Below are 22,676 nucleotides of genomic sequence, written 5' to 3'. Positions count from 1 at the left end.
GGCCAGGTCCCCTGGGAACCCAGAAGATGATGCTGGACTGAGGACTGAGATTCTGGCCACTGTGTCAGAAAGGCTGTATGCCCAGTGCTCTCTTCTAAAGGAGGGCAGCAAGGGCTCTCTGAAAACATGATCAAAGCCTAATTTCCCTGTCTTCTACACTCTCTCCCCCCTTCCCTGTCTTCTGTCTCTGCAGTCCTTAAGATCCTAAAAGCTAATTTGGGGGGTTTTGGCTGCTCTCTGTCTGTGGAGCCAAATAGGTCCTCAGCGGGATGTCTGCAATAGATGATGGGCACAAGCTTCTGTCAGCTCCTGGTACTGCCTGCACTGACAGGGTTCTCTCAAAAGGAGATAATTTCTCTCTTCAAAGTCATTACATTTTTCTACATCCCAACCTCTGCCTTCACATGATGCTTTTGATGATAGTCTCATTTTGCCTAGAACAAAAGGCAATCTCTATTGGCAGGGGATAAGGTGAGGACATGAGGGGGAATTTCTATCTTCTGGAGAGTTGGAGAGATGTGGATTTGATGAATGGTCCATTCAGTGGAAAAACGGTGGGTTGGATGATGGCACTTGAAAGAAAGTGGCTTCTCTGGCATCTCTGACAACACAGCCAATGTCTACCTTTATCCTCTTCTGCTCATTCTTATATTCACAACTCTTTCCAGTCTTTTTTCCTCAGAAATCTCTTTTAGATACACCTACAGTCTGAACTGAAGTAGTTGCCTTACAGTTTTGTGCCTGGTAGATGGATGCACTGTAAAAACTCTGATATTAATAGGCTATGAGTTTCTTCTCTAGCTATTTCCCACACTGGAGGCTTCCACTTTGCTCCAGCCTTGAGTTTATCCCCATGTGGCATATGAACCTGCACAGAGATGGCCTTGGAGAACAACTTTGCACTCCATCAGCCCCCTAGGCACTGAAGGGTGCATCTCTTAAAGCTGAGGAATAAATGCTTAGTTATAGAATCATAGAATCACCAAGGTTGGGAAAGACCTCCAAGGTCATCCAGTCTAACCACCCACATAGAATGGAAAGAATCCCTATTTGTAGAAGTCTTTGGAGCTATATTATTTTTCAGGACTCTTCCTACAGAAATTATTCTACGATTTTGTGATATTTCTTGTGAGCTGGCAGATTGCACAGAGAATGCACAAATTGAAACAATCAGAAAGTTTTCCAGAGGACAATGCTACATGCGATAGGGTTAAATCCCAGCAGAAAACTCACACATGGAAAGCCAAATCAAATGGCCATCAGAGTAAGCTGAGGAGGAAGAGAAAGAGAAGGACAAGGCACATCCTCATGTACCTCATGTAGGTTGATGTCACTTGCATGCTCTGGACCCATCCAGCACTAAAGCTGAGTCATCTGCCTCACCAGTGCAATCCTGCCCTACAAATCTTTGGGCCTTTCATTGCAGCACTTCAAAGAATCCTTCATTGGAGAATGGACACAGGAAAAATCTGGAAATGAAAAAGCAGCACTGCAGGAAACCAAAACACAGCAGGGATGGCTCGCATTCACTGTGTGCTTGTCATAAAATTATTGCCTGTTCCAGTGATGCCTCTTGGCTTGAAGCAATGAAGGACCAGTATAAAAGGCAGCCCAGATCCCAGCTCTGCCATCCTCTTCTCTTGTCTCCTTCTCATTGGGAACCAGGTAAGCGCTCTCTCCTCCTCTTGCAAACTCAGATTGTGCCTCAAGAGTCATTCAATCAGATAGTGGAGGTTCTTGCTATGGGAGACCATGGAGGGGGCATGGTGGGCATAGAGAATGGTTGGAACAGCTCACATGGCTTTAGATTTATACAGCCTGTGAGAGTCTCCCTGGGTCACACTGCTCTTCGTAGGTCGATGGCACAATGAAGGGATGTGACCTGCTGTCCCAAGCTGCCTTCTCCATGCTTAGCCTGTCTTGGCTCCTTTGTGAGAGGCTATCCAGGCTGCCCCTCACATATTCTCATTTCCCTCTACATTCTATCCCTCTCTCCCAGGTGCACCTCCAGTCCCAAGTCATGTCCTGCTACACCCAGTGTGTGCCATGCCGGCCCTGCGGCCCGACCCCTCTGGCCAGCAGCTGCAATGAGCCCTGTGTCAGGCAGTGCCAGAACTCCACCATTGCCATTGAGCCCTCTCCCGTGGTGGTGACCCTGCCCGGACCCATCCTCAGCTCCTTCCCGCAGAACACCGTTGTGGGCTCCTCCACCTCCGCTGCTGTTGGCCGCATCCTCAGCTCTGAGGGCGTGCCCATCACCTCGGGGGGCTTTGACTTGTCCGGCTTGGGCAGCCGCTCCTGTGGCAGAAGGTGCCCGCCCTGCTGAAGCCGCTGGTCCCGGAGAAATTCTTCCTGAAACTGGAACGTGGTGCTGGATCAAGAAGGAATCTTCAAGCCCCTGCATTCAGAATACCTGACCATCCTCAGCTACTCTAGGAAATACTGGCAGGAAGAGGCATACCTGGGCTTCCAGTAAAGCTGGCTCATGCCTCTGCTTCTGTACCTCTCCTCACCTACCTACCTCCTTCTCCAGTTTTTCTTTTTTCTTTCTTCATTTTTCTTTTCTTCCCCTGTGCCCCTCTGATATGTGAGATTCCCCAGAACGATCTCATCCACTGTTGGAAAATAAGGTGTATGTCTTGCATGAACTCAGTCTTTGAATTTAAACATGGGATCAGGCAAATCCTGCACTGTGAAGCCTCCTCTGAGGGTGAACTCGTTTTCCTCTGTAAACATTCATTAAAGATTTATGCATCTCATTTGAGCGTTTGATGTTACTTTCCACTGCCTATGGCCTCCAGAACTACCCAGGGAGAATGGCTCTGCTCCTGGCAGGTATAAGATGAGAGGTTAAGGAGATCCTTCTCCATTCCCAGAAGAATGGCATGATGTGATACACTGCTTTCTTGGTCACTGTCCCCTGCAGCTGAAGAAGATACCCCTGTCTATGGCAGAACAAGTGGCTATTGGCCTTTGCCTTGCAGTGTTTCTGCCCACAACTACACTCCAAGTTCCTGAAAAGGAACATCACAACCTGCTTTCTGCCTAGAGGAAAAGCTATTACTGTGTGGGATACTGTGTGAGGTGCAAGACATCCTGCTGACTCTTGGGAACAGGTTTTCTCCTGCTCTTAGACATGTGGCACTATGGAAGCAGGAGAGAATACAAGATGAAACAGAACTGTGTGGAGGTCTCTGGTCCAGCAGAGCTCCTGCTGTCAGTTGTGCCCTCCTGCCAACCTGAAACATAGGTGTGCCTGACGCATACTGGCTTCAGCGAATGGCTGCTATGGGTGCAGCGCTCGTTTCTGTGGAGAACTCAGGGCGGCGCACCGCGGTCAGGATGGAGTTTGGCGGCCACGCAGGCAGCGCCCCCTGCGGGCCCGGACGGCACTGTGCCCCCGCCCCGCCCCAAGCCGTTCGTGCCCGGCCGCAGCCCCGGCTTCGCTTCCGTGGGTCCACGGCACAGTAATACAGCGCCGCGTCCCCGAGCCGGGGCCGGGCGAGACACAGGGCGCTGGAGCGGCGGTCTGCCGACACCCACAACTGCCCCTCCGGGTCCGGCACCTCCTTGGAGCCTTTAAAAGCGCTGACGAGGAATGAGGGGGCTCGGCCCGGGAGCTGACGGTACCAATGGATGTACCCGTCGGGCTGTATGTTGGGGTGTGAGCAGGTGATGTTGATGCCGGTGCCCTCGCTGCTCGCTGTCAACGGCTCCTGTTGCACCTGGGCTCTGCTCATAGCCACTGCCGAGAAGAAAAGAGGCAGCAAACTCAGAAAATCCATTTTCTCCCACACAGATTTCATGCAGGAGGAGAGAGGTTCACGAGGTCAGAAAGACGCCAATCGTACAGAGGCGTTCGCGGCCCCGTCCCCCCGCAGCCCCGCAGTCCGGCCCCGCCGGCGGCAGCCCCGCGCACCCAGCAGCACCGCGGCCAGCCCCGCCAGCCCCGCGGCCCAGCACTGCCGTATCCCGCCGCTCCGCCGCCCGCGCCGCGCTGCCCCCGCCAGCCCCGGCTCTGCTCCGCCCGCGCCGCCTCCTCCTCGCCGCCGCCGCCTCCGCCAGCTCCGCCCCGGGCTGCTCCAAACCGCCTCGCTGTCTTTGGGATGTCGCGTAATGGTATCTAAAGTCATCTGCTCCAAGGCACATTCCTGAGGAAGGAGTGAATGGAGTACAGTTTCCTGAGTTCCCTTTCTCAGTCTTTCTAAATGTTTTTGATGGGTGTTTTTTTTTCTTTTTTTCTTCCTTAGGTACAACCAACATCCCCCAACTGTCATGTTCCCTGAAGGATGATAGAGAGCTGCATCACAATGACATCACCTGATCAATCACCTTGGATGCATCCCAGATCATTTCAAGGGCACAAGTATGTCCAAGTGGACACATTTGTTCTCCATTAGGTTTTATTCCTTTTTAGGGAGAGCTTCTTCACTACAGTGAATTCTGTGAAAGAAGCTCAGGGTCCTTGTAGGTCTGTCTGAAAGAATTATCATGAAAATGGATGAAAAAGAAGCAATCATTATATTACACTTTCACTTCTCCCTATTTCTGGCATCTCACGGTCCAGTGGACATACAATTTCCTTAGCTTCCTTTTTTCTGCCACAGGAGAGTTAAGGATGCTCTCCTCACTGTTCTTCCCAGCAAGTTTTGATCTCAGGCTGACCTCTGTTGTTCCTGGCTGCCTCCCTGCATGAGCAGCAATGTTTCTGGGTTGCTCACAGTTAGCCTGCCTCTTTTTGAGTTCAGAAATCTCCAAAATTCCCGTTGTCCAGACATAGGGCCCATCCAGCTTTTATTGGGATGAATTAAGTCACTAGTGTCTGGAAGCAGAATTTTATGGAAGAGTTGTAAGGGACTGTACACTGATCTGCAGACAAACTTTTGGAGTCCTTCTGCAGTATTAGTGTTGCCATTCCTTGCCAAAGAAGAGGCTCTAGTCTTAGACTGGGGACACCCTTGAAATACAGCTGAGCACCTGAGAAGCACAGACATCCTGAAGAGACCTGGGTGTGCTGGCTTGACATCAGGCTCAAGAAGAGCCAACATTGTGCCCTGGCAAGCAAATAGGTCCAACTGAATTGTAGAATACATTACACACTCCACTCAGCGTCCAGAGGAGGGCAGCAGACCTGACGGTGGGTCTGGAATGCATTTCCTGCGAGGAGAGCCTTAAGGACACGTGGGTTGTCCAGTTTGGAGAACTCAAAGCTTATGGATGACCTCACTGCTCTCTACAGCTTCGTAGGAAGGAAAGCAGAGACGGAGGTGCCGGTCTCTTCACCCTGGTAACTGATGACCGGACACTGTGGGAATGGCACAAAACTGCACCAGGAGATGTTCAGACCAGATAATGGTGACACTGTAAATCAGTCTGCCTTGAAACACTCTAAGACTCAAATTGGAGTTAGAAAGCAGGCATTCTTTATTTGTGGTGCCGGATGCACGGGGGATGAGCTCCACCTATCCTGCACATGTTGCATAAAAGATCCTCAGTGTATGTTCATTACTTATATTACTCATATAAAGGTTTTCCCATACAATATCAAGATATTCCGTACTTGTAGAATCATTAACATTGGGTTCTGCCTCGTCACACATGTTCAGTCTTTTGTGGTGGTGGTCCCACAACCCTCTGGATGAAGTCAGTACTCTTCCTCACTGCATTCACTACATGAACCCCATAACCAATAATGCTCAGTTAGCTCATGGCCTCACTCACACAATATTTGCTTAAAAAAAAAAAGAGCTGATTCAGAGCAGAACTTCCCATGGCTTCTCCTTATTCATTCCCACGTTCTACTTCCTCCCTGTCCCCTCTCCTAGGTGTACCTCCAGTCACAAGACATGTCCTGCTGTGACCAGTGCCAGCCATGCCGGCCCTGCGGCCTGACCCCTCTGGCCAGCAGCTGCAATGAGCCCTGTGTCAGGCAGTGCCAGAACTCCACCATTGCCATTGAGCCCTCTCCCGTGGTGGTGACCCTGCCCGGACCCATCCTCAGCTCCTTCCCGCAGAACACCACCGTGGGCTCCTCCACCTCCGCTGCTGTTGGCAGCATCCTCAGCTCTGAGGGCGTGCCCATCACCTCGGAGGGCTTTGACCTCTCCTGCATTTCCAACCGCAGCTGTGGCAGAAGGTGCAACCCCTGCTAAAAATGCTAAATATTGCCACAGGACACACTGGAACTCTTACATGACACTGGACAGAACAAGAAACAAAGGAAGGGGGGCCAGCCTGACTTCTCTGACAACATGGAGATGTCTCTCAATCCTCCCTTTCTTTCATTCTTCTTATCTAATTACTTTGCTATCATTTCTCCTTATTGATCTGTTAGCATCCCTGAAAACTAGCCTCAAGAGACTTCACTTCTCTACAATCTTTGGCCAGGAAATTGGGGCCTTAATATAGGAAGGGGGAAACAGACTCTTGCCTGTTCCTGCTGCTTCCCACACTTGATGTATGCACTTGGAGTGACATAATTTCCCCCTTCAGACTCATTAAACATTTGCTGCATCCTTCAGTGTGTCCTTCCCTGCTTTTTTACCATCTGTGTATAGATACTGGTCTAGATATTGGAGGCCAGCGCACACTGCAGAGATTTCATCTTTCAGTCACTGTCTTTTGAAGCAGTGAAAATCACCCCTGGTTACTCTGTAACTAATGGCTGTCAGCCCTTGCCTTCCTGTATCTCTGCTTAGACATGTCCCCTACGCCCTGGAGCATGTCATGTGAATGAGAAACCTGTCAAATCTCAGAACCTGCTCGAGGTCATTTGCTGACTTCCTTGCTTGGCCAGACACTGTGTTGGTCCACTCTGTTGAGTGGAGTCTTTAGCCAGGCCACTCTTGGCTAACCTGGACTTGGATCCTAGCTCTCATGCTGGCAGTGATATCCTCTACACATAACACACATATTGCTTACCTTAGGACAATAATCAGCAGGTGCTGGAATTATCTGTCATCTAAAAATGAGACCTGAGATGGATCAACACACTCACACTTTGGGGATTCACTCTTCTCTTGACAATGTCAAAATAACTTCTCAAATGCCTCAGCTAATAGTTCATGCACTGTATTCAATGGTCTGAATCCCACTACAGTGTATAGCCCCCTTGAATTTCTGATGTTTTAGTTTAAAGTTATTCCCCTTTGCTCTTTCAGTAATTGTCCAAGTAAAAATTTGGTCTCTCCCTTGTTTATAAGTTCCCTCCAAATACTGGAGGTCCCAGTGAGGTCTCCCCAGGGCATTCTCTTTTCCAGGCTGCCCAGGACCATCTCCCACAGGCTGTCATTGTATGAGAGGTGCTCCAGATCTCTGCTGAGCTTTTTTGGCCCTCCTCTGGACATGCTCCTGTGGCTCTACATCCTTCTTGTGCCACAACCTCTGGACTGGATGCACTTCTCTATATGGGAAATCATAAAGGCAATGTAGAGGGGAACTCACTTGAACAGAATACCACTGGATGTCTGTGCTGCAAGTGCTCACTGCTGTGTCATGTCAAGCTCTTTATCCACGAAGATCCCCAGGACCTTCTCTGCAGAGATGCTCTCAAGGAGTTCTTCTTCCAGTCAGTACACATAGCTGAGATTGCACCAACTCAAACACAACAGCTTGCACTTGGCCTTGTTGATTTTCATTAGGTTCTCATGGGCCCACTTTAGAAGCTTGTGCACATCCCATTGGATGCCATCCCTTTGTTCCGTTGCATTCCCTGCACCACTATGCTCAATGTCTTCAGCAAAATTGTTGCAACCACCCAGCTGATTCCTTATCCACTGAATGTTCCACGCTTCATATCTTTCCAGTTTAGAGAAATAAACATTTTGTGGGACTATATCGAGGGCCTTGCAGAAGTCCAGGTAGACGTCATCAGTTACCCTTCCTTGCTCCACTGATGTGGTCTCTCCATGACAAAAGACTTCCAGATCGGTCAGGCACAATCAGCCCTTGGTGAAGCCATGCTGGTTGTTCTGGATCACCTCCTCAGCACTTGATGTTCATTAACATCTCTTATAGAAGGATCTGCTTCATAATCTTCCCAAACACATACGTAAGGCTCACTTGCCTATAGTTCATCACGTCTTGTTTTCTCACTTTCAGGAATGATGTTTTCATTTTTCCAGTCACTGGGGAATTCACAACAACTATAACTTTTAAAAGATGATGACGAGAAGCTTGGCAGCTACTCCTGCTTGACCAACCTCATCTCTTCTATTACAGTATAGCATACCTTGTAGATGAGGGAAAGGCTGTTGATGCAGTCTACCTAGAATGCAGCAAAGCCTTTGACACCATCTCCCACAGTATTGTCCTTGATAATCTGGCAGCCTATGGCTTGGACTTATGTCCTCTTTCCTGGATAAAAAACTGGCCCAGAGCGTGGTGTAGAATGGAGTAATTACAGCTGGGTACCACTCAGAAGTGGTGCTCCCCAGGCACCGGTGTTGGGACACATCCACTTTAGTGTATTTATTGCTGATCTGGATAAAGGACTTGCCTGCACTTTCAGTAATTTTTGAGGATGACAGCAAGTTGGGAAAAGTGTTCATCTGCCTGATATTAATACAGAGAGACCTGGACAGTCTGGATCACTGGGCTAAGACCAATGGCATGAGCTTTAATGAGACCACATGCCAAGTCTTTTGTCACAGCAACTCATGCATGCCTAAAGGCTTGGGACAGAATGTCGGGAAAGCTGCAGTGTAGTAAGAAAAAAAAGTGTAGTAAAAAGGTCTGAGGGGGTTGGTTGACAGGTTGCTTAATATGAGCCAGCAGTGTGCTCAGAAGGCCAAGAAGGCCATCAGTATCCTGGCTTGCATCAGAAATAGTGTCATCAGTGGAGCAAGGGAGGAGATCATTACTTTGTACTCAGAACTGGTGAGGCTGCATGTTGAGTACATTGTTCAGTTTAGAGCCTCTCACTTCTAGAAAGACCTTGAGGTCCTGGAGCGTGTCCAAAGAAGGGCAGTGAAGTTGTGAAGCCTTATGAGGAACAGCTGAGGAATTGGGATCATTTATTTTTGAGAATGGTAGATTCAGGAGTGACCTTATCACTCTCTGAAAGGAGGTTGTAGAAAGGTGAAAGTCAGCCTTTTTTTACAGATAACTAGCAATAAGATAAGATTTAATGACTTCAGTTAGGAACAGCAAGATTCTCTTTCCCCAAGAGTGTGCCAGAAATGCAGTGACAAAACAGAACTGCACCCCAGAGAGGAGAAGCTGGGCAAGAGACGGTCAGGGAGAACCCAAGGCCTCTAGAGATGTCGGCAGCAGGGGGGGCAGAACAGCCTCAGCATCCCTGCATGTCGCTGGGACAGCAGTTTCACAGTTTCATCTATTCTGATGAGATCTCTCTTTCCCAATTCTGGTGAGTTTTGATGAGTTGCCATCTTTTATAGGCCACTTGTGCACTACAAGTACAGAAGGAGCAGAGTGAAGGGAGAGTTCTGTGTCCGGGTGAGGCTGGAGGCTCAGGAGTGCATGGGGTGTATTACTGACCCAGAAAGCATCTGTTCACCGGTTCCATACTGAAAGAGATGTTTTCAGCATAATTCCTGTGGGAAATAAAATATTCTGTATGATGGGTAGGGATGAAAGCCCATGGTTTTTCCCTGCCTCATCTCATCAGGGCCAGAGCATCAAGGTAGCAAGACTGAGGGAGTCTAGAGAAAAGCTCAGCAGAAAATGTGTGCATGAAGATGTTTCTTGTTGCAGTACAATCTATGGAAGAAGGGTGGCTTCTAGGAATATTGCAACAGCGGGAAAAGCTGATTAGACTTAGTAGAGGATCTCAGTGGATTATTAGAACAAACACGTGTAATATTTCACAAGGAAAAGTTAAATCTGGCAAATGTCAAATCATTATGTCTCAGCATGCTTTTAAAGGGAAAGATTTCCAAAGCATAGGAAGTGTGTGCTTCTCTCTGTGGGGTGATGTAAATTGATACTGGAATTCCCCTGCATTACCCAGGCTATTTACACCTGAAGTCAGATCTCCTGTGCTTCAGCCAACCCTCAACAGTGCAGAAGGGCTGCTGCTGGGAGGTCTCTGGTTGTATTTGAGGGGTGATGGCAAATCTGGGTTTGGAGGCTGTTGCACGTGGGGGTGTCCCAACCATAGCACTCTTCAGCATAATGTTTGCTTGGCCCAGTTGTACACAAGATGAGAGAATCCACGGTTTCCCTGCACCTTGCCTTTCCTGCTGTTTTCCACCTAGCAACTTTAAATCACACCTTCAGCCAGGCCACTCATGGGTCATTTTTTAAAAAACAAACAAACAAACAAAACAACAAAAAAACACTACAGTGTCCACAGATCATCTCATCAATCGTGAAATGCAGGGAATCAGAGAATCATAGCATACCCTGAGGTAGAACAGACAAACAGACAAGAATCATTGACTCCGTATCCTTTCTCCACACAGGTTCAATGAAAAACTGAACAACAAATCTCTTGAGTCCTGTTTCAATTGCAACACAATGTTTTGTACCTATTTCAAGAAGTGTCATAAAAAAATGGGAAGCATGATATGATGGAAGCACAAGTGGAGAATGCCTTCTGGTGAATGAAAGGAAAGGGAGCAGAGAAAACTCTGAAGATGATGCAGATGTCAGAAATTACCATGAAAAGCAGAGCTTTGGATTAAAAGGAAGCAGGACATGAGCCAGCAGTGTGCACTTGCAGCCCAGAAGGCCAGCTATATTTTGGCTGCATTAAAAGAGGAGTGGCCAGCAGGAAGAGGGAGGTGATTGTCCCCCTCAACTTCATTCCACCTGGGCCAGGAGACAGGATGGCTCTACGAAAGCAGATGAGTGCTGGGAGCTGCAGGAAGTATTCAGAAAAAGACTAGATGTAGGCTGAAGACACTGATCACTTAAAATCAAACACATCAGCCTTCCCTAAACCTCTTCAGACTATGAGGTGCCCAGGTTGCATCAGCACCTGACACCAGTACACAGAAGGAACACTGTGGGTCTTGGGACATGCTGGAGCTGTGCACGTGGTCAGTCTAATTCTGTGCACTTCTGCACTGGCACACAACATGTGTGTATGCACACAAACATACCTGTGCCTTCACACATTGTCACAACAATGCATTCACAAATGCATATGCATACACAGCGCACATAGAAACAAAAGCTCATGCACACTTCAGGTAGATGCACAGATCATCCATGATTGTGAACACACATAGATGGAGAGGCAGAGGCTGAGGCCATGGGGAGCTGACTGAGGAGACACTGAGGAGCTTTCTGGTAGGGCAAGACTGCAGTGCTCTGAGCAGGACAGTGCTCCAGATGAGATGATAGCAGTCTGCAGATGTGCAAGGACAGCCCAGTGAAAGGAGTCCAAGGAGGTCACACAGCTTATTCAGAGGACATCTTGATGATGAAGAGAATTGAAACCCAGCAGTCCATCCCACCTGCCTGGACATGACCACATGAAACCACATGAGTCAGCTGGGATGGAGGAAAAGAGGAAGACACGGCAGATCTGTATGCAGGGAAGCCCCAGGCCAGCATCACTTGCCTGAGATGGATCCATCTCAGTACCTGAGCTGCGTCCTCTGCCATCATTCACTCATTCCTGGCCCAGAAGTCCTGGGGCCTCTCAATCCCAGCACTCAAGAAGAAGCCTCCATGGGTAAATGAGTGTGGTATGAGACAGAAAATGAACAAGCAACATGAAGGGAAGCAGCCACACAGTTCGTGCCATTGGCTGTTTTCCATTCATCAGTAGCTCCACAGAAAATTGTCACTTCCATGAAGGCTATGTGTTGACCTGGGGCAGTGCAGGGTCACCATATAAGGCATCCTGAGTCCTTGATCCTCTAATCAACATCTCTTACTTGTTTTTTCTTGGTAACCAAATGAGTCTGAAGCCCTTCTCCCCCATCATTTTCTGATCATGCCTGACTGGAGCTTGGCTGAGATGGATTTTCCACTGAGAGAGACAGCAGCCTTGTTGCATCTGGCCAGTCTCTTCAGATAATTTCTGGATGAAGTGAAGACAATATTTTGACCCTTTTTACTCTTTTATAGGGCCACAAACATCTTCCTTTGGAGGAAAGGCTAAGAATCCTGGGACTGTTTAGCCTGGAGAAGATGAGGGGATCATATCAATGCTTATAAATATGTAAAGGGCAGGTGTCAAGAGGATAGAGCCAGGATCTTTTCAGTGGTGCCCAGTGACAAAACAGGCGGGAATAGGCACAGACTTGTACACAGAAAACTCCATCCAAGCATGGGAAAGAGCTTTACTTTGAGCATGAGAGAGCAGAGCACTGGAACAAGCTGTCCATAGAGCCTTTGGAATCTTTGGAATTTGGGAGATATTGAAAACCCACCTGGATGCTTTCCTGTTTGACCTGATTTATGGAATGTGCTTTAGCATGGCAGTTGGACTAGATGATGTCCAGACGTCCCTTTCAAACCCTACAATTCTGTAATTCTACCAGCCAACAAAAATACTTCATTGGAGTGCTTCTGGGGACTACTGGACTATGGACTACTCCTCATATGTCCTTGTGCTCTTTTTCTCCCTGCAGTCTCTCCCAGGTACAGCTTCAGTCTTCATCCATGTCCTGATACGACCAGTGTGTGCCATGCCCAGTACCTGCCATGCTGGCCTTGTGGCCTGACCCCGTTGGTCAAAAGCTGCAATGATGCAGTGCCAGAACTCCACTGTCATCACTGTGCCCTCTCCTGCGATAGTGGCCCTGTCTGCCCCCATCCACAGCTCTTTCCTGCACAACACTTTTGGCAGCATCCTTAGCAGTGATGGAGTTCTCATCAGCTCCGGGTGCTGTGGCCTCTTCTTTTACAGATGCTATTTCAGCAGACAGGGCCCCACTGTGCTAAGGCCACTGATGAGGGCCCAGGCTAGGTCCTCTGGAAACCCAGAAGGTATTGCCGAACAGAGGACTGAGATCCTGGCCACTGATGTCAGAAAGACGGAGTGTCCAGTGATCTCTTTGAAATACAGGACAGCTAGGGATTTGAGAGATAGATCACTCAATGGAGAAGCAATGGCTTCTCCAGCTACTTTCCACACCTGAGGCTTCCATTTCAGTGCATTCTTGAGTGTTTCTCCATGTGATGTTTGTAAGTACTTATAGATGGCCTTTGGAGAAAACCATTGCTTTAGTGGGAATTAATTAGTGGGCACCCTATCACTCCCCTGGGCACTAGAAGGTGGAAGACACTGAAGAGATTCATCTTTCACGCACTGCCTCTTAAAGCTGAGGAAGAAATCCTTGGTTACTCTATAAGGAAAAACCATCAGTCCTTACCTTACTGTGTTATGTGAAAGGAAATATCTTTATGCAGGACACTTTCTCATCAGCAAGGATGGGTTTGTTAGAAATGTGGATGTCAAAGACAGCTGAGTCATCTGCCTCACCATGCAATCCTGAACTACAAAACTTTGGGTCTTTCTTTGCAGTGCTTCAAAGAATCCTTCATTAGAGGATGGGTATGGCAAAAAATCTTTAAATGAAAAGGTAGCACTGCAGAAAATCAAAACACACCCCATATGATGACAAGGGATGGCATGTATTCCAGGTTAGCTTGTCAGAAAATTATTGCCTGTATCAAGGGTGTCTCTGGACCTGCAGCAGTAAGAGACCAGTATAAAAGGTAGCCCAGATCCCAGCTCTCCCATCCTCTTCTCTTGTCTCCTTCTCATAGGGAACCAGGTAAGTGTGAAGCCTTCTCTTCTTCTCTTGCAAAGTGTGATTTTTGCCTCAATAGGAATTTAATCAGATAGTGGAGCTCCTTGTCATGGGAGACCAAAGAGGGGACAATGTCTGTGCAGAGAATGCATGGGATACAGCTTACATGGCTTTAGATGAGTACAAACTGTGAGAGTTGCCCTGGGTCTCACTGCTCTTAGAAGGGCCCAGGTACAATGAAGGAGTGTGACCTTCTGCCACTGCCCCCTCCATCTTGGTACTGGCCTTGGCTCCTTTGTGAGAGGCTATTCAGGCTGCCCCTCACATACCCACATGTACTACTTCCTCTATCCCTATCTCCTAGGTGTACCTTCAGTCCCAAGTCATGTCCTGCTACACCCAGTGTGTGCCATGCCGGCCCTGCGGCCCGACCCCTCTGGCCAGCAGCTGCAATGAGCCCTGTGTCAGGCAGTGCCAGAACTCCACCATTGCCATTGAGCCCTCTCCCGTGGTGGTGACCCTGCCCGGACCCATCCTCAGCTCCTTCCCACAGAACACCGTTGTGGGCTCCTCCACCTCCGCTGCTGTTGGCCGCATCCTCAGCTCTGAGGGCGTGCCCATCACCTCGGGGGGCTTTGACTTGTCCGGCTTGGGCAGCCGCTCCTGTGGCAGAAGGTGCCCGCCCTGCTGAAGCCGCTGGTCCCGGAGAAATTCTTCCTGAAACTGGAACGTGGTGCTGGATCAAGAAGGAATCTTCAAGCCCCTGCATTCAGAATACCTGACCATCCTCAGCTACTCTAGGAAATACTGGCAGGAAGAGGCATACCTGGGCTTCCAGTAAAGCTGGCTCATGCCTCTGCTTCTGTACCTCTCCTCACCTACCTACCTCCTTCTCCAGTTTTTCTTTTTTCTTTCTTCATTTTTCTTTTCTTCCCCTGTGCCCCTCTGATATGTGAGATTCCCCAGAACGATCTCATCCACTGTTGGAAAATAAGGTGTATGTCTTGCATGAACTCAGTCTTTGAATTTAAACATGGGATCAGGCAAATCCTGCACTGTGAAGCCTCCTCTGAGGGTGAACTCGTTTTCCTCTGTAAACATTCATTAAAGATTTATGCATCTCATTTGAGCGTTTGATGTTACTTTCCACTGCCTATGGCCTCCAGAACTACCCAGGGAGAATGGCTCTGCTCCTGGCAGGTATAAGATGAGAGGTTAAGGAGATCCTTCTCCATTCCCAGAAGAATGGCATGATGTGATACACTGCTTTCTTGGTCACTGTCCCCTGCAGCTGAAGAAGATACCCCTGTCTATGGCAGAACAAGTGGCTATTGGCCTTTGCCTTGCAGTGTTTCTGCCCACAACTACACTCCAAGTTCCTGAAAAGGAACATCACAACCTGCTTTCTGCCTAGAGGAAAAGCTATTACTGTGTGGGATACTGTGTGAGGTGCAAGACATCCTGCTGCCTCCGGCTTGGGCAGCCGCTCCTGTGGCAGAAGGTGCCCGCCCTGCTGGAGCCGCTGGCCCTGGTCCTGGAGAAATTCGTCCATGAACCACGAACACGGTACTGGATCAAGAAGGAATCTTTAAGCCACCGCTTTTCGAATACCTGACCACCCACAACTACTCTAGAAAATACTTAAGGGATGAACCAAGCCTGGGCTTTCTAAGTATCTCGCTCACATCTTTTCTTCTATTCCTCTACCTACTTACATACCTGCCCCTCTTCTTGAAGTGAACTCATTTTCCTCTTTAAATATTCATTAAAGATTTCTCCATCTCAGTTTGAGCTTTTGATATTACTTCACACAGTGTATGGCCTCCAGAGCTGTCCAGAAAAAAATGGCTCTGCCCCCAGTGGGTATGAGTGTTTAAGGATAACCTTTTCCATTCCTATAAAAAATAGGAAATTCCAATGCATTGCAGAGGCTCCTCACTCGTGCACCTTACCTTGCAGTTGAAGAAGATATCCCTGGTTACTGCAGAGCAAGAGGATATTGGCTTTTGCCTTGAGGTGTTTACACCCTTAACTGCCTCCACAGTTTCTGGAAATGGAGAACACAACCTCTGCTGTGCTCACAGGAAAAGCCATGAGTGTGAGGCCATGGGGGATGCCACTCTACAGACTCTTAGGAACAGGGCTCCTACTGCTCTCATCTGCATCACTGGGAAATGAGGAAAGGATAGAAGATGGAGTAGAACTTTCCGGTCTCTGGGAGTGTACAACACAGCTTGTGTTGTCATTTATGCCGTCTTGCTCACCTCAAACATAGCTATCTCACATTGGCCTCAGTGAATCACTGCTGCGGACGCAGTGCTCGTTTCTGCGGAGAGCTCAGGGCGGCGCACCGCGGTCAGGATGGAGTTTGGCGGCCACGCAGGCAGCGCCCCCTGCGGGCCCGGACGGCACTGTGCCCCCGCCCCGCCCCAAGCCGTTCGTGCCCGGCCGCAGCCCCGGCTTCGCTTCCGTGGGTCCACGGCACAGTAATACAGCGCCGCGTCCCCAAGCCGGGGCCGGGCGAGACACAGGACGCTGGAGCGGCGGTCTGCCGACACCCACAGCTGCCCCTCCGGGTCCGGCACCTCCTTGGAGCCTGTAACAGCGCTGACGAGGAATGCGGGTCCTCGGCCCGGGAGCTGACGATACCAGTGGATGTAGCTGGCTTGTATGTTGGGGTGTGAGCAAGTGATGTTGATGCCGGTGCCCTCGCTGGTCTCTGCCGAAGGCTCCTGCTGCACCTGGGCTCTGCTCACAGCCACTGCCGAGATGAAAAGAATAAACAAAGTCAGAAAATCCCTTTCCTCCTAATGTTACAGGGATCCAATCCAGGAGGTGAATGGAATGAGAGCAAAAGGCAGCAGCGAGGGGAGTGATTTTTAAAGGAATGGAACAGCGCAGGGAGAGAGGCCGGTCTGAAGGGATAGGTAGATTGGGCAGGAAGCAGTCGGGACTAGAGAGTGGCGAGAGATCTGAAAGAAGCCGGAGAGACAGAGGCGAGGCCGGCGCCGGCCCCCGCAGCCCCCGCAGTCCGGCCCCGCCGGCGGCAGCCCCGCGCACCCAGCAGCACCGCGGCCAGCCCCGCCAGCCCCGCGGCCCGGCACTGCCGCATCCCGCCGCTCCGCTGCCCCCGCCAGCCCCGGCTCTGCTCCGCCCGCGCCGCCTCCTCCCCGCCGCCGCCACCGCCACCGCCACCGCCGCCAGCTCCGCCCCGGGGCTGCGCCCTGCGGCAGCGTCACTCGGGCTTGCTCAGCGCTGCCAGTGCTGGGCGCCAGTGTGTGTGTGGGTAGCGGGGCGCGGGTTGCTGGGAGCTAAGCATCTTTTTCTTGGGATCCTACAGGGACAGAGACTCCGTCACTTGCCTTGGCAGCCTGTTCCAATAAGTCACTACCTTTCCTGAGAATAATTTTTTCCCAGTTGCAACCTGAACCTTCCCTGTGAAGGAAAAACAAAGATAAAGAGTCCCTGCAAATAAAATTTGGAAAGAACAAAGTAAGGATTGGGGTTCCTGCAAAACAAGATAGAGGTTAGAAGAAATGTTTTGGTCAGAAGGATCTGGTTAAACCAACTTCTTTTGCAAGCATATGGCAGGACATGCTAGCTTAGCACCTGCAAGTAAATCTTGTTTACTGGAGAGAAAAAAGATTGATAGAATTTACAGGATACAAATATAGTCCTAGTTCGGTGAAACAACAAACTCTGAATCCAGATTATAATGTATGCATAAACAAAGGAAATGAAGGGGAGCAGCTGCTGGGGGTGGATGAGCATTGATAGGTGAACAGAGAATAATGTGAACCCCAAGTACTTTGGTGAATGGGAAAGGGCCTTCCAGTGTCAGAGTACAGGGATAAAAGAGGGGCTGTGTACCCCAATACTTCGAGAGATCCCACAGGGGTATGGGATCTCTCTGTCCCAGCAGAGTCTCCCTTTATTTGAATGAAGAGACTGAAGTCTCTCCTCTGTCTCTTTTTTTAATAAAGATGATTGAGCAAGCTTATTGTAGCAGAAATTTTCCTAACACCTCAAGCAACTTAAAGCCACTGTGTTACTGCTAGTTACAGAGGAGAAGAGGCCAATCCTCACCTCACTACAGCTTCTTTTAAGGCAGTTGTAAAGAGCAATAAGGTCTTTCCTGAGCCTCCTTTTCTCCAGACTAAACAGTTCCAGTTCCCACAGCTGCTCCTCATAAGACTTGTGCTCCAGGTACTTTACCAGTTTTGTTGCCCTTCTTTGAGCGCATTCCAGGGCTTCAATGTTTTTCTTGTAGGGAGGGGCCCAAAATGGAACACAGTACTCTAGGTACAGCCCCATCATTGCTGACTACATAGGAACAATCACTTCCCTCATCCTGCTGGCTACACTCTTTCTGAAATAAGCCAGGATGCCAGCTTCTTGGCCAGCTGAACACTCTTCTGGCTTGTGTTCAGTCATGTGTCAAGCAATACTAACAGATCCTTTTTGTCCACTTAGTTTTCCAGCCACTCCATCGCCAGCCTGTAGTGACGCAGGGGGTTTTTGTGGCCAGAGTGCAGGACTCAGCACTTGGTCTTGTTAAAACTCATACAAATAGCCTCAGCCCTTAGATCCATCCTCTTACATTCCCTCTGTAGGACCTTTGTACTCACAGGCAATTGAACACTTCCCCCAACTCAGTATCATTTGCAAACTTACTGTGGGTGCAATCCATCCCCTTCTCATCCATATAACAAATATATTTAACAGAGCAGGCCCCAGTACTGACTCCTTGGGAACACCATTTGTGACCAATCGTCAGCTGGATTTAGCTCCATTCACCACTATTCTCTGGGTCCCACCCTCCAGCCAGTTTTTTTTTAACCCAGGGAAGAGTACGCTTCTCCAAGCCATTGGCTGCCTTCTTCTGTGGGAAAATACTGTGGAAGACAGTGTCAAAGGCCTTTCTAGGTAGACTGCATCTCATCCACTTGGCTGGTCAGCTGGTCATAGAAGGAGATCAGGAGCAGGACCTGCCTTTTTTGAGCCCATGCTGGCACATGCAACATGGTCACAGTCAAAATAATCTTTTCCTTGACCTTCCCTGACCATACCAAGGTCAGGCTGAAAGATCTGTAGTTACCCAGATCCTTCTTCCAAATTTCTTATAGAAGGCTGTCACATGGACAAGCTTCCAGTCATCTGCCCTCCATTACAGCATTCCAGTCACAAGAACAATCCCACCACACTTCAGAGATAACAACCAAGCCACATTTCTCTTGTCACACCATGGTTTCAAGCTCCTCATTTGTATTACTCATGCTGAGTGCATTAGTGTAGATGCACTTCAGCTGAGCTAGCAGGTACACCCTTGAATGTTGCTCCTAGACTCTTCCCTAAAAGCTTCCCTAAAAGCCTGATTTTATTCCTTTCCTCCTTCCTGATGCTGGCAAAATGCTTCTGAATGGCAGAATCCACAAAACTGAGAAGGCAATAACTCTAAAATGCAAAGGAAGAAAGAAACAGCTGCTAGGATAGTGGTACGGGTGACAATGAAAATTAAAGAGTTGGGTTGAAACCTTTTGTGTCATGGACATCCAGTTCTTGGCAGTGGAAGAGAGGAAGAAGAAGAATCAAAGATGAAGATTTATAGGTCACATTCCTGAGAAATATCAGTAATGCTCCTATCTGCCCACAGACTACCAACAAAGACTTTGCTGGAGCTCCCCTGGATATGGGACTTTGTGCTTAGGCTGCAGGGCAAGTTACAACAGAACACTTTGCTGTAAAGATGTTATCTGTCTTTCTCTGTGTTGATGGAACAGATGAACATACATAGATACACACAAGCTCCCGGTGAAGCAGGAGAAAAGGCCAAGAGAATAGTATGAGGCTTTTGCACAGGGGAACTCTTGCAGCTCTGCACAGATCTGTACTTCCCAGAGAACCTGGGATTCTTCCAAGCATCCTTTGGGGAATAGGATGTACTATATCGTGGGGGGGATATAAGCCCATGGCCAGCTCTTGACCCACCTTGTCATGACCAGAGCACCCAGGCAGCAGGGCTGAGGGATTCTAAACAGAAGCATAGCAGAAGCTAGAGGAATCTGGTCTGGAATGTGAGTGCTGGGCACCTCTTCATGGGCTTTGTCTGCTGAAAGCTGTTCTCTTCCCATCCTACTGCTCAGGATAGGCATGTGTGCAGAGAGCTGGGGAAGAGCTGTGAAAGCTCCTTTGGTGAAGGAGAAAGCAGCTGTCTGCATGCAGCATCCCCAGCCACCATGCGGCAAGAAGGGTAGGCAGGAGGGCAGCAGAATGGAACAGGATGGGATGGAGTATACAGTGTTGCTGAGCCCTGGTACAATGGCTGCGCCCAACACAGGTCAGAGCAGGATGAGCCACCGCACAGATCAGCCAGTACTGCCGCAGCTCCAGGAAGCTGGCCCCAGGAAAAGGCCATGGGCTGCAGCCTGAGCACCAGCTCACAAAAATATGAATGGAATTCTCAAAAAATCTGCACCCACCATTTGCACAAATCCAGCATGCAGACAGAAGCATATCCTAATATTCCTGTATATGTTAATGACGTTGTGTGGTACTCAGAGAGGCTGCACAGAGAAGGAAGATGTACTGAGAAGCTTGAAGACACTGGAGATACTGATGCTGACAACGTATGTCTGCTCTGCTAGGTCTTCCATTTAAGACTTAAAAAGCATGTACCTTATCTTGAAGAGCTGCAAAAAGGCTTGCAGCAGCTGCCTGCATGCAGCAGGTGCAAGACAGATCTAGACATGGCCTTGACTGAAGGATAAATGTCTACAGTGTGCCCCACCTTCCAGTGCCCAGGGGAGTGATGGATCTATGCTAATTTCTTCAAAGTAGTTGTTTTCTCACCTGATCAGTTTAAAAAGAAGAAGCAGTTAAGCACAGAAGGACACAATAAGAGTTTTATCAAATGTTTAATGAGTCTAAAGAGAGAAATAATGTCAGTCTACGTGGAGACCCTGAATGCAGGGAGCAGCAGGAGCAGACAGTAATCTGTTGGCCTTTCCCCATGGCAGAGCTGTCACAGAGTATCCATCTAACTGCTCATCAAACCAGAGACGCTACTAGGTCACTCAGTTGGTTTCAGGGGACTTCACAGAGAGTTCTGGGGGTAAGTAGAAAACAACAAAGGAAAGAGATAGGAAGAATAAGTGGAAGAGAGTATTGGAAGACTTTGGCCACGTTGTCAGAGAAGCCAAGCTGGCACTTCTGTCTGTCCTGACAGGGTAAGCTCCCATAACACTATTCCAGCAAGTGTTTCTTTCTTCATTTGCCTTTTGGACTAGCTTCAAAATTTTGTGTATTCTGGTATCCAGAACAATTTGACCATTATCAAGAGGAGAAAGTACACCCAAGAGAAAGTCTGCCAATCCAAGTCAGACATCAGTTTTAGATGTCAGTTAATTCTATCTGAGAAGCATCTGTCAGAGCTGAGGTGAGAACTGGTAGAATGGCTAAAGCCAGGCAAGACGTGTCAGTTAAATGGCAGAAAACTCCATTCAGCGACTGCCCAGGACTTCCACGGAGCCTGGCCAGGCCACGTGGATAACGGGAGGTCTGCAAATGTACAGGGACACATCCATCAAGGCTGCCCTAGATGTGGCCTTCACTGAAGGCTGGATGTCTACAGTTGCCTCCCCAGCCCCCCACTTCCCCACCTGCCACCCCACTAGTAGGGAAGTTAGAGACTTGTGCTTCATCGTTTCAGAGCAAGAATTTTCTCATCTGGCCATAGTGGGCAGAAGAAGGACAAACCATACAGGGATGCAATGAAGGTTGCAGCAAATGTTTAATGAGCCTAAGGAGGGAATTGATGTGAGTTGAAGTGGAGATCCCAAGGGCAGAGAGCAGCAGAAGCAGACTGGAATCTGTTCCCCTTTTCCTATGGCAGAAGTGCCATGGGACACCCACCTAAGTGCCCCTCAGAGGAGAGAGGCCAGCAGGTCCCTAGGACCTTCCCAGAGAGTTCTGGGGAGAGCAACAGAGAACAAAGAGAAGGGTGAGAAAGAATGAGTGGAAGAGAATATTGTTAGGCATCGGCCGTGTTGTCAGAGATGCCGGCCTGGCCGCTGCTGTCCTGAGAGAGCAAGCCAGACGTGGTCATCTACACTGAAAACAGTGTCAGAAAGTCTGTTCTCCTGTCCAGCACCGTGTCGTGAGATTGTGGGGGACCTTGACTGGGAGCAGTGCCCAGCACCTTTAGTTGCACCTTCTGCCACAGTAGCGGTTGGAAATGCAGGAGAGGTCAAAGCCCCCCGAGGTGATGGGCACGCCCTGACAGCTGAGGATGCTGCCAACAGCAGCGGAGGTGGAGGAGCCCACGGCGGTGTTCTGCGGGAAGGAGCTGAGGATGGGTCCGGGCAGGGTCACCACCACGGGAGAGGGCTCAATGACGATGGTGGAGTCCTGGCACTGCCTGACACAGGGCTCGTTGCAGCTGCTGGCCAGAGGAGTGGGGCCGCAGGGCCGGCATGGCACGCACGGGTCGCAGCAGGACATGTCTTTGGGTTGGCAGTGCACCTGTTGGGAGAGAGGACCGAGTGGAGAAAATAGAGAGTCAGGAGGAGGCTGCCATCCCACCAAGAGGGAATCATGCCCATGCAGTCCTGGGAGTTGGAAGCTGTGCACGGATGATCATTGGCTTCCTGGTCTGTTCCTGCCAGGTCCCAGAAAGAAGCACCCGGTGCCGATCAAGCTACTTCTTAGATCCTAGCCCAGAAGCCCCGCAGTGCAGTCCCAGCTACCGTCCAGGACCAACCTTCTGCCCACTTCCCTTTCCCACGACCAGCAGCTGCAAGCTTTGTCATGGTACAGAGCTGGTAGCACACGAGAGGTCTATAGACCTCAGGCCTCCTGATGAAGAGAGAGAGAGAGAGAGAGACAGGAAAGGGGGCTCACACTCACCTGGTTCCCAGGAAGAAAGAGGCAAGAGAAGCGAATGAGAGAGTAAGGAACTGGGCTGTCTTTTATAGTGAACCGAAGCTGACCCATATCCAGAGACAT

At 49.4% G+C, this 22,676-nt stretch overlaps 1 protein-coding gene and 3 pseudogenes across 4 annotated transcripts; 3 read left to right on the top strand and 1 right to left on the bottom strand.

The window, feature by feature from the left end:
- The first annotated feature begins 2,020 nt into the window (after nt 1–2,020).
- LOC306955907 (feather keratin Cos1-1/Cos1-3/Cos2-1 pseudogene) lies at nt 2,021–2,326 on the top strand (annotated as a pseudogene). The gene has a single exon. The product of its transcript is annotated as a feather keratin Cos1-1/Cos1-3/Cos2-1 pseudogene (transcript).
- Nucleotides 2,327–5,846: 3,520 nt separating this feature from the next.
- On the top strand, nt 5,847–6,152 carry LOC306955853 (feather keratin Cos1-1/Cos1-3/Cos2-1 pseudogene; annotated as a pseudogene). Its single transcript has one exon. The product of its transcript is annotated as a feather keratin Cos1-1/Cos1-3/Cos2-1 pseudogene (transcript).
- A 7,906-nt stretch (nt 6,153–14,058) lies between these two features.
- Nucleotides 14,059–14,364, top strand: LOC306955730 (feather keratin Cos1-1/Cos1-3/Cos2-1 pseudogene; annotated as a pseudogene). The gene has a single exon. The product of its transcript is annotated as a feather keratin Cos1-1/Cos1-3/Cos2-1 pseudogene (transcript).
- A 7,508-nt stretch (nt 14,365–21,872) lies between these two features.
- LOC306955647 (feather keratin Cos1-1/Cos1-3/Cos2-1-like) lies at nt 21,873–22,676 on the bottom strand (the record flags this gene model as incomplete). The annotated part of the gene is made up of 2 exons (XM_079546971.1): nt 21,873–22,193; nt 22,578–22,676. The coding sequence occupies 2 exons, from the start codon at nt 22,674–22,676 to the stop codon at nt 21,873–21,875; spliced, it is 420 nt and encodes a 139-aa protein (XP_079403097.1).

This window comes from Tetrao urogallus (genome assembly GCF_951394365.1).
Source record: "Tetrao urogallus genome assembly, chromosome: 26".
In the NCBI taxonomy this organism is placed as follows: domain Eukaryota; kingdom Metazoa; phylum Chordata; class Aves; order Galliformes; family Phasianidae; genus Tetrao; species Tetrao urogallus.
The sequence above is the reverse complement of the archived record's forward strand: the minus strand, read 5'-3'. Positions and strand labels throughout refer to the sequence as shown.